This window comes from Musa acuminata, chromosome BXJ2-7 (assembly GCF_036884655.1).
Source record: "Musa acuminata AAA Group cultivar baxijiao chromosome BXJ2-7, Cavendish_Baxijiao_AAA, whole genome shotgun sequence".
Lineage (NCBI taxonomy): Eukaryota > Viridiplantae > Streptophyta > Magnoliopsida > Zingiberales > Musaceae > Musa > Musa acuminata.
In genome coordinates this window covers 30,035,769-30,050,693 of record NC_088344.1, presented here as the reverse complement: position 1 = coordinate 30,050,693, position 14,925 = coordinate 30,035,769, and the positions used below count along the sequence as shown (strand labels likewise).

Genomic DNA, 14,925 nt, shown 5'->3' with positions numbered 1-14,925 from the left:
TCCCAAGTGTATGTCGTCTCTTTCTTTTCATAAGATTGGCTCCAAACTCTGTTTCCTCTAATGGCAGTCCCTGCTATTTTCGTTACTTATGTTTAGTTAATATAGCAAATCTTGCTATTGTCAGTAAATTTCTGCTAAATATGATTTTGTCAAAGCATGCATCCTTGTATCTAATTCATGATCTCAGGCGCATATATAATCACTTGCCATTAATTGTGCAAAGAAGAAGCTCTGCATAAACCTTGGCACGAGGGTTGGGTTGCTCCACCCTCCTTGAGACATTTTAGGAGGTTACAACTAGAAACCAGATCTCATGACATTTCTGGCATTGATGAGAACCAATGCAAGTCCAAGCGCAATATTGTGTTTAATCCTTAGGACTTAAATGCTTGTTTAATGTAGAACTTAATGCTTGCATGTTCAATTAACTTATAGTTGATTGGATAATTTTCCAGATCGTTAAATATTTTATAAGCAAAAAACAATTTCTTTCCTATCTTCTATTGCTGGCGAGATTTTTTATTCAACAATTTGATGACGACTCAGATCTTGCTCATACTTCCTCCTTTATCGTCATGAGTTGGGAAGTCAGTAAGAACAACTGATGGTTTAGTGATCTAACACATGCAATAGATGAACGGTTGGTGCAAACCCTCACAACAAATTGTTGGGGGACAAAAAAGATGGGCTTTCAGCCACCATTTTAACAAAGCAAGACATTTGATTTCTCACACAATATTGCTGAGTAATACAAATATGCAAATATGGCTCAAGCACAGCGAATAATCATGGACAAAAAGAGGGGTTTGATGTCCCAAGAACTTGTCCTAAACAAATCCACAGAAACATAAGATCAGCCCCTGAAATCCAGTAATATAACCAAGCTTCCACTATAACCATTATCATGTCAAAAATTTCTCCTGGGCAAATATAACCCAAAGCATTCATGTTATCCTCAACCTTGTCTAGCTCTTTGAAGCTTGTTTTTCTTTAGCCTTTTGGATCTTCAGAACCTTCTTCACAATCTTCTGCTCTTCAACTAGAAATGCACGAATAATCCTACAAAACCAACAGAGTAGATCAAGTAACATGTAATATCAAAAAAGTCGAGAATAATAAAACCCATAGCTAAGAATCAACTACTGCTAACCTTTCTCTAACAGCACTACCAGATAACACACCACCATAAGCACGGTTCACAGTCCTCCGGTTTCTGGACAACCTGGATCTCTTGTACTGAGCAGGTCTTAGATGAGGTATCTGTAAGTACCCAAAAAAAACAAATAATAATAAATAACAAGGAAATATTATTGTTAATATCTCTGGGTTATTGCCCCGTTAACACCCAATACAATAGTTTGCAAGTTCACTATTCGAGAAAATTCACAATATTATGCACAATATAGTCATCACAAATCATGGTCCGCTTAAATAGCACAACTAGTTGCTAATGTAACATCCCTCATTTCTAAATTTTTTTTTCTACAAGAACCTGTTTGTAATGTAAGTACAATTGTTTATAAGGACCTAATTGTAAATCTGATGATCTATTTGTAAAAAGCCGAGGATCAATTTATGAATATAAATAATTACAAGGACTAAACTGTAAAATATACAAAAACAAAAATAAAAAGGATTTCTTCCATCGCCTCTTGCCTCATGCCTTCATGATGAAGAAATTAGAGGCAGCAGCTCTCGACGGAGAAGAGAAGAAGAAGGGGAAGGATTTGGGCTTAGGGTTTTTGCTTAATTTTTTTATTTGGGATCAAAATCTTCTAAAGGCAAGTATTATAACTCTTTCCTATAGTGATTTTAATCTCTGTTTTCATCTTGATTATGGATAATTTAAAAGATTATGGCCTTGCACCTGATACCCATCTCGTTTAGATATGAAACTGTGAACCTAAAAATTTTTCAGATTCTGGATCTTTTTGCCTTGTTTTAGTTATAACTCTCTGCACCGACTTTCAATTTGGACAAAACTTGTTTCATTTGAATGTAGACTCGTAAACCTTTCTTTTGATGGCTTACTAGAAGGATTTGGAGTAAATCTGCCTACCCAAACATCTAATTAAATCGACCCCATAGATTCGGTAAAATAGAGACTGAAATTTCTGACATTTTGTTACTAATTTGCTTATAGTTTTCTGTTGGGAAACTCTAATTAGTGCAAAACTTGATTCATTGGAAACTAGACTTGTATATCTTTCTTTCTATACCCTATTTGAAAGATTTAAAACACAAATGCCTGTCGAAACATTTGTTTCAATTAACTCTATAGATTTTGCCAAACAGGGAAGATAATTTCTAACATTTCTATACTAAATTTCTTGTAACTCCCTATTGGAAACTCTAAATTTTACAAAACTTAATTCATATGCAAGTAGACTTATATAGCTTTTAAATGACACCTTTCTTGAGTAAATTGGAGCATAATTGATTGTTCAAAGAATTTGTACAATGTGTCTTATAGATTCTGCTAGAATATAACTTTTGTCAATTTTGCCTATTCTCGTTTCATCTCTTTGAAATTGAATTCATTTAGAATTCTTCCCTCAATTAAGCTTTATGTGATTGTTTTAAACCCTTGTAGCCTTTATCGTTGATTCCTATTGTATCTGAATGCATTGTGCCAAAAATTATGTTTGCATCATATTGTTTCATATAAGCACATGTATGTTTTCATTGTTTCGCATGTGCTTTCGATATGTATTAATTCTATTGCTCATAATGTATTTTTGTACTCCGGTATTTGTGGGATAATGTGAACATTTTTCAGAAATGAAAAAGAAAGTTATATTTAGAGCCCGCGATGCTCTGCCAGTCCCTTTTGACTTCATTCAAACGTGGATAGATGGAACTCCCAAACGTGAAAGATTTATGTTTAGTGGTCATTCAGAAATGGATGGTTCATATTATGTTATGATGCCACTTTACCCTCTGTGTTTTTGATATAATATCCAAAGTATTGCTTATTGATATAATATCCAAAGTATTGCTTATTGATATAATATTCAAAGCATTGCTTATGAGTTTTTATATGTGCTTGGGATAAGAATGAAATGGATGAAACGTCAAATATGACATTTGAGCTTATGTTTCTTATTTATTCTTTTAATATGCTTCGAAATATTTCATACGCTATTGATATACTTTGAAATATTCCTTACGCCTTTGATATGCTCCAAAATTACTCTTTACTCCATTGTTATAAATAAAGCATGTTTCGAATAAAATGATATTTGCGATTCTATATCTAATAAGATGATATTTATAAATTTTTGAATCCCTGCCTTGCATTTTGATACAAAGTTTGTTTGAAACTATTCTCTCTCACCATAAATACGTTAGTCACTTACTGAGCTTTGTTGCTCACCCTATTACTATATAAAATTTTCAAGTTAGCTTATTACTTACTAAAATGTTAGGATTGGACTAAGGCAATAGAAGGCTAGAAGATTTTGGAAAAAAACTTTATTGTTGATATATTGTTGTTGTATAAGTGCATTTTGTGTGTAATGAAATGTTGTCGACAAATTAGAATTGATGTATCGTGTAAAAGTTTTAAAAGACTCATGTTTAAAATTTGGAATGTTAAATTTAGTTTACGATAATATGAACTTGTGATAAATGATTGATTTTACGATTGTATATATTCTCATACTAGTGGATTTATAAGTGTTGTTAATGTTTTGTTAAGTTGGCTTTAGGTTTCCTAAATTATTGAGCGATGTGGTGTATGATCATAAACTGCACAGGTTTTATAGATGTGAATAATGTTTAAATGCTTTTAATCCTCAAATGTTTATTTGGATCCTGAATTAGATTGTTGATGAATTATAATATTCTTGATTTAAGATAGGGTCATGCTTCTTGAATGTATTAATTTGGAAGGTGTGGCAGATAATAACTAAATGATAACCGTCACATAAAAATCAACAACTAAAAGCCAATGTTGTTTATTCAAATTTTGTCAGGCTCAAGCTATCATTTGGTAACTGATGCAAATAAATTCAAGATTTTATCTGATAACTGATGCAAAATAAGACCCTAGACCCTGCAATCATTTTCTACCATGTTTAAGAATCATAAATCTATCAACTAAGGCAACCAAAGATTAAAGGTAAATGTTTCTATGAGACATATAAGCCCTACACTATTGCTACGAATCACCATCTAGTGTAAACAGTGATTGAAAGAGGCGCTCGGGCGAGGCGAGGCGAGGCCCGAGCGCCTCGCTAATGTCCCAGGCGGCGCGCTTCAAACAGGCGCCGCCTGGGCGCTCGCCCAAGCCTAAGCGCGGGGTAAACCAAGTGACCGAACCAGGATTTTAGGTCTAGTTCGGTTGTTAGTTGGTTCAATCGAACCAACTAAACCGATTTAACCCTTACCCAACCCTAACCCGCTGCCGCTGCGCTCCCGATCTCGCTGCTCGTCGCTCCTGCTCCCTCTGCCACTGCTCGTCGCTCCCGCTGCTCGCGCCTCCCGCGAGCCCAATCGCGAGCCCTCCCGCTGCTCGCGCCTCCCACGAGCCTTCCGTCTGCTCGCGACTCCCGCTGCTCGCGCCTCCCGCTGCTCGCGACTCCCGCGAGCCCTCCCGCGAGCCTTCCCTCTTCTCGCGACTCCTGCGAGCCCTCCCGCTGCTTGCACCTCCCGCGATCCCTCCTGTTGCTCGCGCCTCCCGCTCCCTTTCCCTTTCCCGCCGCCGCTCGCTGCTGCTTCCTCGTTTCTCCGTCAGGCTCAGTATACAGTATACTCTTAATATTAAGTTTATTTGAATTTTGAAATGATTAATTTTCAATACTGTTAATAGATTAATAATATATTATTTTGATTTTAATGTTGTTAATTTTTATTTATTTGAAATTATTGCTAGGTTTCAACATAAATAGTAAGTGTAGAGAGCAACTCAATAGAGTCTCCAATGGTATCAAAAAAAGATCTTGCATGGAAGTATAATTATTTGAAGGATCCGAAATATTATAATGCAGTGACTTGCATATTCTGCGATAAGACTACCAGATGTGGTATTTTTCGTGCAAAACAACATCTAGTAGGAAATTTCAAGAATACAACAACTTGCAAAAAATGTCCACATGAGGTAAAAGAAGAGTTGTTGAGTTATATGAATGAAAAGAAGACACAAAAGAATGAATCTTACGGGAATTTACCAGAAGACAATGTTGAACATCTCAGAGATGAAGAAGAAGATTATTCTATGAGTATTAACCCAAGTGAAAAAAGAGTATACGACAAAAAAGGGAAAAGAAGTTATGAGTACTAAGAAAGGTAAAAAAGGACCGATGGATCTATATATGCTTCAAGGATCCCAGAAACAACAAGGGCAAGCAGGAGGCTCAAAATTTAGACAAACAAATATAAGTGATGCTTATGATAAAGAAATAAGAGGAAGAACAATTCAGCACATTGCTCGCTTCTTCTATCAGGCTGGTCTTCCCCTTAGTACAACTCGTTTAGACAGTTTTAAGGATATGATTGAAGCTATTGGAAGATATGGTGCAGGATTAAAATCTCCAAGTTATTATGAGATGCGAGTTCCATTGTTGCAAAAAGAGTTGAATTATACAAATGACTTACTAAAGGGTCATAAAGAATTATGGGCAACACATGATTGCTCTATTATGTCAGATGTTTGGACTGACAGGAGGCGTAGGAGTATAATTAATTTTATAGTTAATTGTTCTTTAGGGACTATGTTTGTGAAGTCAATAGATGCTTCATCTTTTGTAAAATCTGGAGACAAGATATATGATTTACTTGACAACTTCGTGGAAGAAATTGGAGAACAAAATATCGTTCAAATCATAATCGACAATGGAAGCAACTATGTTTTAGCTGGTAATATTCATCTTTTGATTTTGTTAATTATTTTATCTTCAATTAAGTGTGTTAAACTCTTAAGTCTTATCATTTTTGTTATCCTTTGTCTCGGGTAAATTGCTTGAATCAAAAAGACAACACTTGTATTGATTTAATGTTGGAGGATATTGGAAAGAACTTAGAAATCAAGAAAACCTTAGAAAGGGCAATTTTTGTTGTTGGATTTCTTTATAATCATATTGGAGCTTTGAATATGATGAGAGAATTTACAGGGAATAAAGAATTAGTGAGACATGGTGTTACCCGATTTGCTACTTCATTCTTGACATTACAGAGCGTGCATTGTCAAAAACATACTCTGAGAAATATATTTACCTCTGAGAAATGGGTGACAAGCAAATAGGCAAAAGAAGTAAAAGGCAAGAGGGCTGCTGATATCATCTTAATGTCATCCTTTTGGAATCATGTAGTTTATATATTAAAGGTAATGGGCCCTCTTGTTGGAGTCCTTCGGTTGGTGGATAATGAAAATAAGCATGCAATGGGATATATTTACGAGGCTATGGATAGAGCAAAGGAGACGATTAAAAGATCTTTTAATGAAAATGAAGAAAAATATGAGAAAATTTTTACAATCATTGACGAAAGATGGAATTGTCAACTTCATCGTCCCTTACATGCAGCAGGATATTATTTGAACCCTGAATTCTTTTGTAAGATTAAATCTGTTGGATTTGATGCAGAAGTTTTGGGTGGGTTATATCAATGCGTTGCAAGATTAGTTCCCAGCCTTGAGGTTCAAGATAAGATTATTCATGAATTATCTTTATATAAAAATGCTGAAGGTCTTTTTGGAATTCCAATTGTCGTTCGATCCAGAACAACTACCTCTCCAGGTATTAATAATTTGATATAATTAATTTCATATATATTATGTTACTATGTTATTGCTAATAATAACATAAATTTTGCAACTGAATGGTGGAGTCTATTTGGAAATTCCACCCCGAACTTACAGAAATTTGCTATCAAAGTACTTAGTTTGACATGTAGTGCTTCGGGTTGTGAGCGAAACTGGAGTGTCTTTGAGCATGTAAGTATTACTAAATATTTTTGTTTTAATTAATTTATTTATTTAGATATATGTATTAATATATTTTTAAATTATATGAAATGACAGATTTACTCGAAGAGAAGAAATCGGTTAGAACATCAACGATTGCACGATCTTGTTTACATAAAGTATAATCAAGCTTTGAAGACTCGTCATAATTTGAAAAATAGATTTGATTCAATTTCATTGCAAGATATTGATTATTTAAATGAGTGGTTAGTAGGAGAAATTGGTGCTAACTTGCAAGATGCTGAAGACGAGCTTGTATTTGAAGATGATAGATTGACATGGGGAGATGTGACAAGAGCTTCAGGTGCTGGAGAATTACAAACATATACAAGACATATATCAAAGAGAAAAATAAGTGCAAATGCATCAAGCTCGGCTCCTGCTATTGTTGAAGACATAGAGAATGAAATATATCTTGATGAAGAGGAAGGAATCGAAGGACAAGAGGAAGAAGACGAATTCAATGAAGATGATTTATGTGAAAATGACGATAATATTGATTATGATGAATGACTCTGATGTAAAATTTTATTGTTTTGAATTTTGAAACTTTTTGTTAATGTGACATTGTGATTTTGTATCTTAGATTTTCTTAATTTAATAGCATATTTTTATTTAAAATTTTAAATAATTATATTATATATTTTTATATTTTAGCGTCTCGTTTCGTTCGGGTGAGCGCCTAGCGCCTCGGGCGTTTTTGGACCTTGGCGCCTTTTGGCGCCTAGCGCTTTTTAAATCACTGAGTGTAAATTGTATTGTGTTTCACCCAAAAAAAAAAAAAAACATAGGAAATTAGGCAAGTCGAATGGTTTTGGTCACAAAAACTTCATATGATGAAAAGGGAACCCAAAAAAAGAAAACTAAATAATTCTTCTGAACCAATATACATGGCACCAATTGTCATAGAAGAAAAATAAATTGTGGTAATAAAAAAATCAATGTCTAAAGAGGAATAAAAAACTCAATAAACAGAAATTAGATTCCTAAGATGAAACTGGTGAATAACATGACATCATGTGCAAATATTTAATCCAACCGGAACGCTGAAAAGAAAATGCATACTAAAATTCCTAAGGGATATCATATCAAAATTCTGAAGTCATGGCCTGATGAATATAAAAAGGTTAATACATTGATTTCATTACCCACGATCAAGACTAACTAAATGCTAAAACCAAAGAACATTTTGCATAGCAAGATCTGACTCAGTCACATCATAATACAATTGGCAGATTAACATAAAAGTCTTTTCTTAACCATTCTAGAATAAAAATTGTTAAAACCTATAATTATCCAGACGTCAACAGTAATAGTTGATGTGAAGAAATGTGTTAACAGAACCCCTTTCTTTGCCTTCCATCTTATAACCCTTCTGGCATTAAACAGTAAAGAAAAAAGCATTGAATTTATGCTTCTATTTTTCACTTCCTGAGTCGTCATAATTATAAATAAAAAATAGATTTTTTTCATCACCAAACAGGGAAGGGTAGCATAAAAGTAAAGCATTTATATTTTAATAAGAAATAATTGTTTAATAAAACAAGCAAACTATAAGCAAGTACAAGATGAGGACATTCTTAATGCAGTATATGAAAATTTTCCAACTGAAACCCTAAGCCCAGTGATGCTATCACTCAGAGAAGAAAGAATGTATCAAAAATTAAACGAAAAAGTGATAATCGCCCAAATTCCAAGTGACGGATCTTCATGAAATTTTAAAGCAAGGAAAAGCATACTCCTTGGATCCTCTTGCCAGTCACAGGGCATTTCGGCCCGCTCGCCCTCTTGTTCGCGTATTGATACACAAGCCTCCCACCTGCGCTTCCAAGATTAAGATCATCATTGGCAAGATCAATCCAATAAAAGAAGTCGACGACGGAAGAAAGGAAATGCACAACCAAACAGATTGCAAAACAGAACGCAAGCAGAACTCGCATCGATCTGTGGAGAATTTGAAGCCGTAAAGGGTCTGATAAACCCTAGAGCACATGAAAAGGATGGCAAGATAAGATCTTTACCTGGGGTTTTGACGACCCTCGTCTGATTCGATTTGGTGGCATAGCTATGCCTCTTCCGGTACGTCAATCTTTGCACCATCTCGTCTTCCCACCTCTTCCTCCACCCTCCTCTCTCCTCCCTGGCTCTTCTTCCGCCCTCGAACCCGACCGATGTCACAGACAGCAAATAAGACGACCTAGATCCAACGGACCACGTCGATTTGATCTGACGGCCTTGGTTTCTTCTATAGTCTAACGAACAGCAGTTAGAAACTAATTATCCTGTCAATCATGAGATCTTATAAAGATTAAAATAATAATTTTATAAAATTAAAAATTAAAAAAATTATTAGAATAATGAGATTAAATATTTTATTTTCTTATACTATCTCAATATAATTTTTGATAGTATAACAATCGAGATATTAAAGATAGCTAATTACGAGAAATAATATGTAATTAATTCGAATTTTTTTATTAATATAAAAATATAATGAATTGATATTTTTAATAAATAAAAAAAAATTTATTACAACTAGCATAACGATTAAAAAACAAACATTCTCATTCTCAACTCTACACAAGTGAGTGATTTAATCACATTTAATGATTTAGTAAGTTTTATGATATTACACGATATATTTTTAATGGTCCATGAAATAGAAGAAAAGTTATTGAGGCATGTTATTAGTTGAAGAATTTGTAATAAAATTGCTAAGACACTTAGCTAAAGAGTTATCACTGCACTACTAATCCAATCAAAAAAATATGAAAATAATAGTTAAATTTTGATGGAATAAAAATAAGAAAATAAAAAAATAATGAAAAATTTTATGAGAAGGAGAGTCTGGGTATAATTTGCAAACATGACATATAAAAATTTATATACTATAAAATCTAATCGTCCAACTTGAGATGAATAGCGTATGCTAAATTAGTTTCTAAAAAAGATTTTCATATTCGAGAGTCCAAATTTATAAGCCATCATAAGAGTATAAGCTAATATGGATCTCAAAAATTTTAATGACAATATAAGGGTGAAATAAATAATTTGAGGATAGGCATATTTTAATCCTTATTCAGAAATAAATACGATACAAAAGTTCTTCACCTCATTCATGTTTATTTTCAAGGGTCAAGATATCTATTTTTGATAAGAAAAATATTAGTCCGTTTGGTCCCAATGAATTTCTTGACAAGGTGTAAATCATGGATTTCTAGACTCTCATTCTTCATTTGATTATTTTGTTATTCTGTTGTTAAAATAGAAATGAATCATATTATTACAAGATACATTGAATCATCCTGTGTGTTAATGTCTTCTTTTATTTTTTTTGCTTGTTTTCCTTTCTTTTGATGATTAAAGAATTTTAGAGTATGAGCTGGTTCAATTGCTAAGTCATTAATAACCCCATTAAGATAAATCACAGATAATATTTGTCTACTAATTTCCTTCCCTAAAAATGATCACATGTATTTATCTGTATCTCAACACCATTACAATTACATGATCAGAATCAAACAACTCAACACAGCTACTCGAGACTGTTGAAAATTCTGCTGAGAGATCAAACGTGTACCCATAAACTTGTAGGAAAAAGAAGATGTATAAACAAGACTAATTCTCCTACATATAGTTGGACAAGAAAATGTGGATCTCAGTCAGCAAGGGAAGAGCAAAAATGAAGGCTCCCTGTGAACTCTTCCTTCTATGAAACTGATGTTGCTCAGTTTGGCATGGCACCACACCAGCTGATCTGTTGTAATTCTAGACATTCGGAGGACTCGTGCCACCAGCTTCAGGTCTACTTGAGAGAAGAAGATATCCTGGTTTGATCTGTCTTCTTTGGGTTTTTTGAACTTCTTGACTAGGCAATTTCCGGTTCGCAAAATGTCTTTTAGTTTCCTTTCTTTCTGAACAGCAAGAAAACATAGCAGTGTCAGTGGTTAGATCAAATGGATGCTTCAGTCTTATATTTACTCTTTGTTGCATGATCTTTGTTCAGGTAAGAATAGCTGGATTATGGAGCCTGAACATAAGCTTCTCATTTTGCTTGGAGACAGAGTTTAGGAACATTCGACTCTTATTGGAAAGGAAAGGAGAGTTTTCATTACCTCAACAACAAAGCACTAATTCATGGCCTATTAGCTAATGACAAGGTTAGTAAAATTTATGCAATTAGCTGCTTAAGAACGAAGGCGGCTTCTTTGTTTCTTCTTACAATAATTAAATAAAATGAAGATTATAATCTACCTTGTGCAATTTGGAATGGATGTCTGCCATGAACTTGGAGTCAGAAGGATCATGAGGTTGAACATGAGTTCCCATTAAACCTTTCAGAATCCCCGGCGTTTCATCCTTGTCTGCCTTGACAAATTCCCAGAAAAGCCTTATGGACTCCTCCATGATGTCTTCGAGAATTTCACTGGTAATGACATAGTTACCTTTGCGTTGATCCTCCAACTTCTCCTTCAAGCTATCCTCTGTAACAAAAAAGATGCATTCTTTTGTTGTAAAGCTAGTAGATCTAAATTTCGAGGTTTATCTATCACAAGCAAATTAAATTGATGAAACTAAGAATGATTCACTTTAAGTTCTCAAAGAAAAGAGCTTTGATTCAGTTAAGTGTGCCGGCTTTTCTTCATCTTCGGAAGCGATACAACATAATCATTGTACAGACATGTTATACTTGACAAGTAATGCAACCGAAAAGAAAGAGAAGTTGAACTATCATTAAGGAGATTAGTGTTTGAGGATAACAGAGAGATGTCTGGATCTTGCCTTACCTCTTATGACAGGCACTAGGAGAAAATTCTGAAAAGCACTTCGAGTTTTGATATAATTGGGTAATCTTGGCCCTTGGAAAGCTTCATCCTCGATAAATCTTTGCATGATCACCTGAAATTGTTGGAATTCTCCAGCCGCTTGATTGTACTGATGGCTCCGGTATGGATCAGAATCTGATATCTGCCGAGCTTTCTCAAACTGCCAACGCAAGAACTCCCATGAAAGGCATGTTTGCCCAACATAAACCATTTCCAAATCATTTTGTAGCTCCTTGATGAACTTGTCTGATGGACTAATACCAGATTCGCTGCTGCAAGTCCACAAACTCTGAGAAAGAATGGATGTGATCGTTGGAAGTAGGGATTTCTGAGATCCCGTTGACTGATGAGGGTCCTTTAGCTGGAGTAAGCCTGGAATTCATCAACAGTACTGGTGCTTTAGTATCAAATTGACAGATAATTAGGAAAATGAGTATGACAGTAAGACATTTGATGCCAAAAGTAAGCAGTTTTGGAGGTATAGACGTCCATAAACCATAATAATATTCTGGCATCATATCTGTATTGAGCAAATGGATAGCACACTGTTGAGAAAAGGAGACATTGGACTAACCTATTGCATGCACCTTTTGGTGGTTTAAGATGTCAAGCTTCCTCACCCTCTCTCTGTAACACTTGTAGAACTTTTGTAGCTCATCCATGGGATCCTCATGCAGAAACTTGCTGTCGATCTTCCATGGTTTCAGGTCATCGACTGCTTTGGGGCCTTCTGATAACTCTGAAATGGTCGGCAGGCCGATGGCCCTCACTCTTTTCAGTTCCAGTTTGAGCTTTTCTATTAGATCCTGATGTTCCCAGAGGGACTCCAACTCATCATCATCATCATCATCTGAATCTTCTAGATATGTTTGTTGCACAACCTTGCTCTCCTTTGCTTCTTTTTTGCCTCTTTCGAGCTCTTCTTCTCGTGCCAGTTCATCCAATTCTGCCATGAGCTGACTATCCTCTTGTTCTGTGCCGGGAGATCGTTCGGAAAATTCATCACGAGTAACATTAAACTCTCTTGTAAACTCCAAATCTCTGTTTAAATTACTACTACTGCTATTTGTACTATCAATATCTGCATCATTTCCTGTTTCCTTGTCATCCAAATTCTCTTGTCTGCTGTCTGGTGTGACCGACTCATTTGAGGACTTTCTTAAACTGCTATGCCTTTTGGTTGCATGAAGCTCATCATCACTGGAATCAATGTTTTCCATTCGTGAGACACCTGCAGTTGGCTGTTTAGGTTCCTCAAACTCCTGAACTTGATTTGACTCAGCTTCTCCTTGATCCAGTCCTTTTCGCTCAGGATCAGAGCTGTCTGATTCATTTTCTGGCAAGTTCTCATCGCGGCGGATGTGTGTGTATCTTCTTTGATTGTCAACAAAAGAAAATTGATCAATTACGGCAGCAGATTCTGAATCATAATCATGAACGAATCGCGACTGTGCTGCTTCCAATCTTCTGAAATCTTCCGACAGCTTCACTTTGTATCTACTGGCATCGATGGAAGCTTGTCTAGTATCTACTTCATGTTCATACTCAGACAACAAACCATCGCTATCCAAATCAGCGATGAGCCCCTTCACGGAATAACCATCACTTGCACTCAGGGATTCAGCATCCGAATCGGAGACCAAAAATTCATCTGACAGAAACTTTGCTGGATCGGTTCTTCCGATTTCACCTGATAAATTAGTCTCAGCCCGTCTTATGTGCTTTTCCTGCTCAAAGAGCTTAACGTATGGAAATTTCTCATCTCCGATTGCATCTAGCTTATCGATCGTGTGCATCAGATCATGATCAGCAGCTTTCACGGTTTTGCTATCGTAGGAAGACAAAACGGCAGGATCAACATATGACTCTTGGATACGGCAAGTTTGGGCTTCTGGTTCTGCCATGAAGCAGCTGAAATCTTTCTCAGGCAAGAAGCGATAGTTGTGCATGGCAGTGTTCACAGAAGATTCATTTTCCTTGGCGACAGGCTGCGACAGCGGCACTTGGTCGAGCAGTTTGTGATGAGCAGAGAACTGATACTGAAACTTGAAGCTTAGTCTCGGTGACTCTTTCTCCTCGAAGGATGAGTGACTGATTTCAGGACATGGCTCCACTCTCCTCGAATCATGTACTGACGAAGCTTTGAGGTTCTCTCTCTGACAAGTACTACCTTTCCTAATTCTACAAACAGGAACAGAAAGAAATGAAATCCTACTAACATTCAAATACAAAAAAGAAGCTTTAGCCGAAGAAATCAGAGCATTACCTGAACAGATGCATGGCCAAGAAACCGAACAACCAAATCAAACAGTTGGTGATGATGAACCGGCAAACGCTAAAGAAGAAACCCATCCTTATATCAATAACTTCACTCGATGGCTTGTTAAGAACGGAACCAAGACGGATTGCCAGCACCTGCAGCAACTCCTCTGATTTCCATGGCTTCACTTCACCACCGCTTTCATCTCCGTCCGAACCAAATCAGTAGAAAGACAATTCAAGAGCTTTCTCGTTCCTCACCTGATTCAAGGTGTCAGGTGTCGTATGGGGGGGGGTGGAATTGCTGGATTTCAACAAATGGGCAGATTTGTCAGTCGGGTGGTGGAAGGTTGCGACAGTGTTTTGACAAGGATTTCGTTCGTTCGTGGGGGGAAGCTGACTAAGCCAAGAGAAGTGGGAATCGACCGATGCCACCTCCATCATTTCCACTGATTTTTCCTGTCGCAATCACTTCCCACATCCTCGTCGTACTCCATCCAACACCGGCGAAACGCTCGACGAAACTTCTTGGTTTCATCCCGTGGGTGTGGAGGGGGCACACGGTTCAAGCCTGGCCATGGAGTCTTCACCGCGGATTCTGCCAAAATCGGTGAGAAAAATGCGGTATCGTCGACACCAAAAAGAAGATTCCTTGAATGGTAAATATATCTTACTATCTATCTTCGAAAAATCTGCAGCAGAGGATTCCCGGTTACTAATAACGACGATTCGTATTCTCTGCCGGAAGTCACGCGCTAAAGAAGATGGACGGTCGCTGTCTGGCATGCGCATCGTAATCGACGGTGGTGGACGGCCGAGAAGGAAAATAAGATGTGACCGTCATATTACAATAAAGCTTTAGGCATTAAGAAATGC

At 36.3% G+C, this 14,925-nt stretch overlaps 2 protein-coding genes across 3 annotated transcripts; both read right to left on the bottom strand.

The window, feature by feature from the left end:
* Positions 1-689: 689 nt before the first annotated feature.
* Positions 690-9,148, bottom strand: LOC103992137 (large ribosomal subunit protein eL34). The gene is made up of 4 exons (XM_009411730.3): positions 8,986-9,148; positions 8,704-8,783; positions 1,151-1,260; positions 690-1,059 (listed from the first exon to the last, which is right to left on the bottom strand). The coding sequence occupies exons 1-4, from the start codon at positions 9,062-9,064 to the stop codon at positions 966-968; spliced, it is 363 nt and encodes a 120-aa protein (XP_009410005.2). The 5' UTR covers positions 9,065-9,148; the 3' UTR covers positions 690-965.
* Positions 9,149-10,378: 1,230 nt separating this feature from the next.
* Positions 10,379-14,644, bottom strand: LOC103992136 (uncharacterized). Of its 2 annotated transcripts, XM_065117858.1 has the most exons (6): positions 14,057-14,275; positions 12,365-13,971; positions 11,752-12,162; positions 11,410-11,448; positions 11,219-11,328; positions 10,379-10,878 (listed from the first exon to the last, which is right to left on the bottom strand). In XM_065117858.1, the coding sequence occupies exons 1-6, from the start codon at positions 14,140-14,142 to the stop codon at positions 10,627-10,629; spliced, it is 2,505 nt and encodes an 834-aa protein (XP_064973930.1). In that variant the 5' UTR covers positions 14,143-14,275; the 3' UTR covers positions 10,379-10,626. The 2 variants fall into 2 exon arrangements, with proteins under 2 accessions (XP_064973930.1, XP_009410004.2); XM_009411729.3 differs by having other exon boundaries at positions 11,219-11,448; positions 14,057-14,644.
* Between the last annotated feature and the right edge of the window lie 281 nt (positions 14,645-14,925).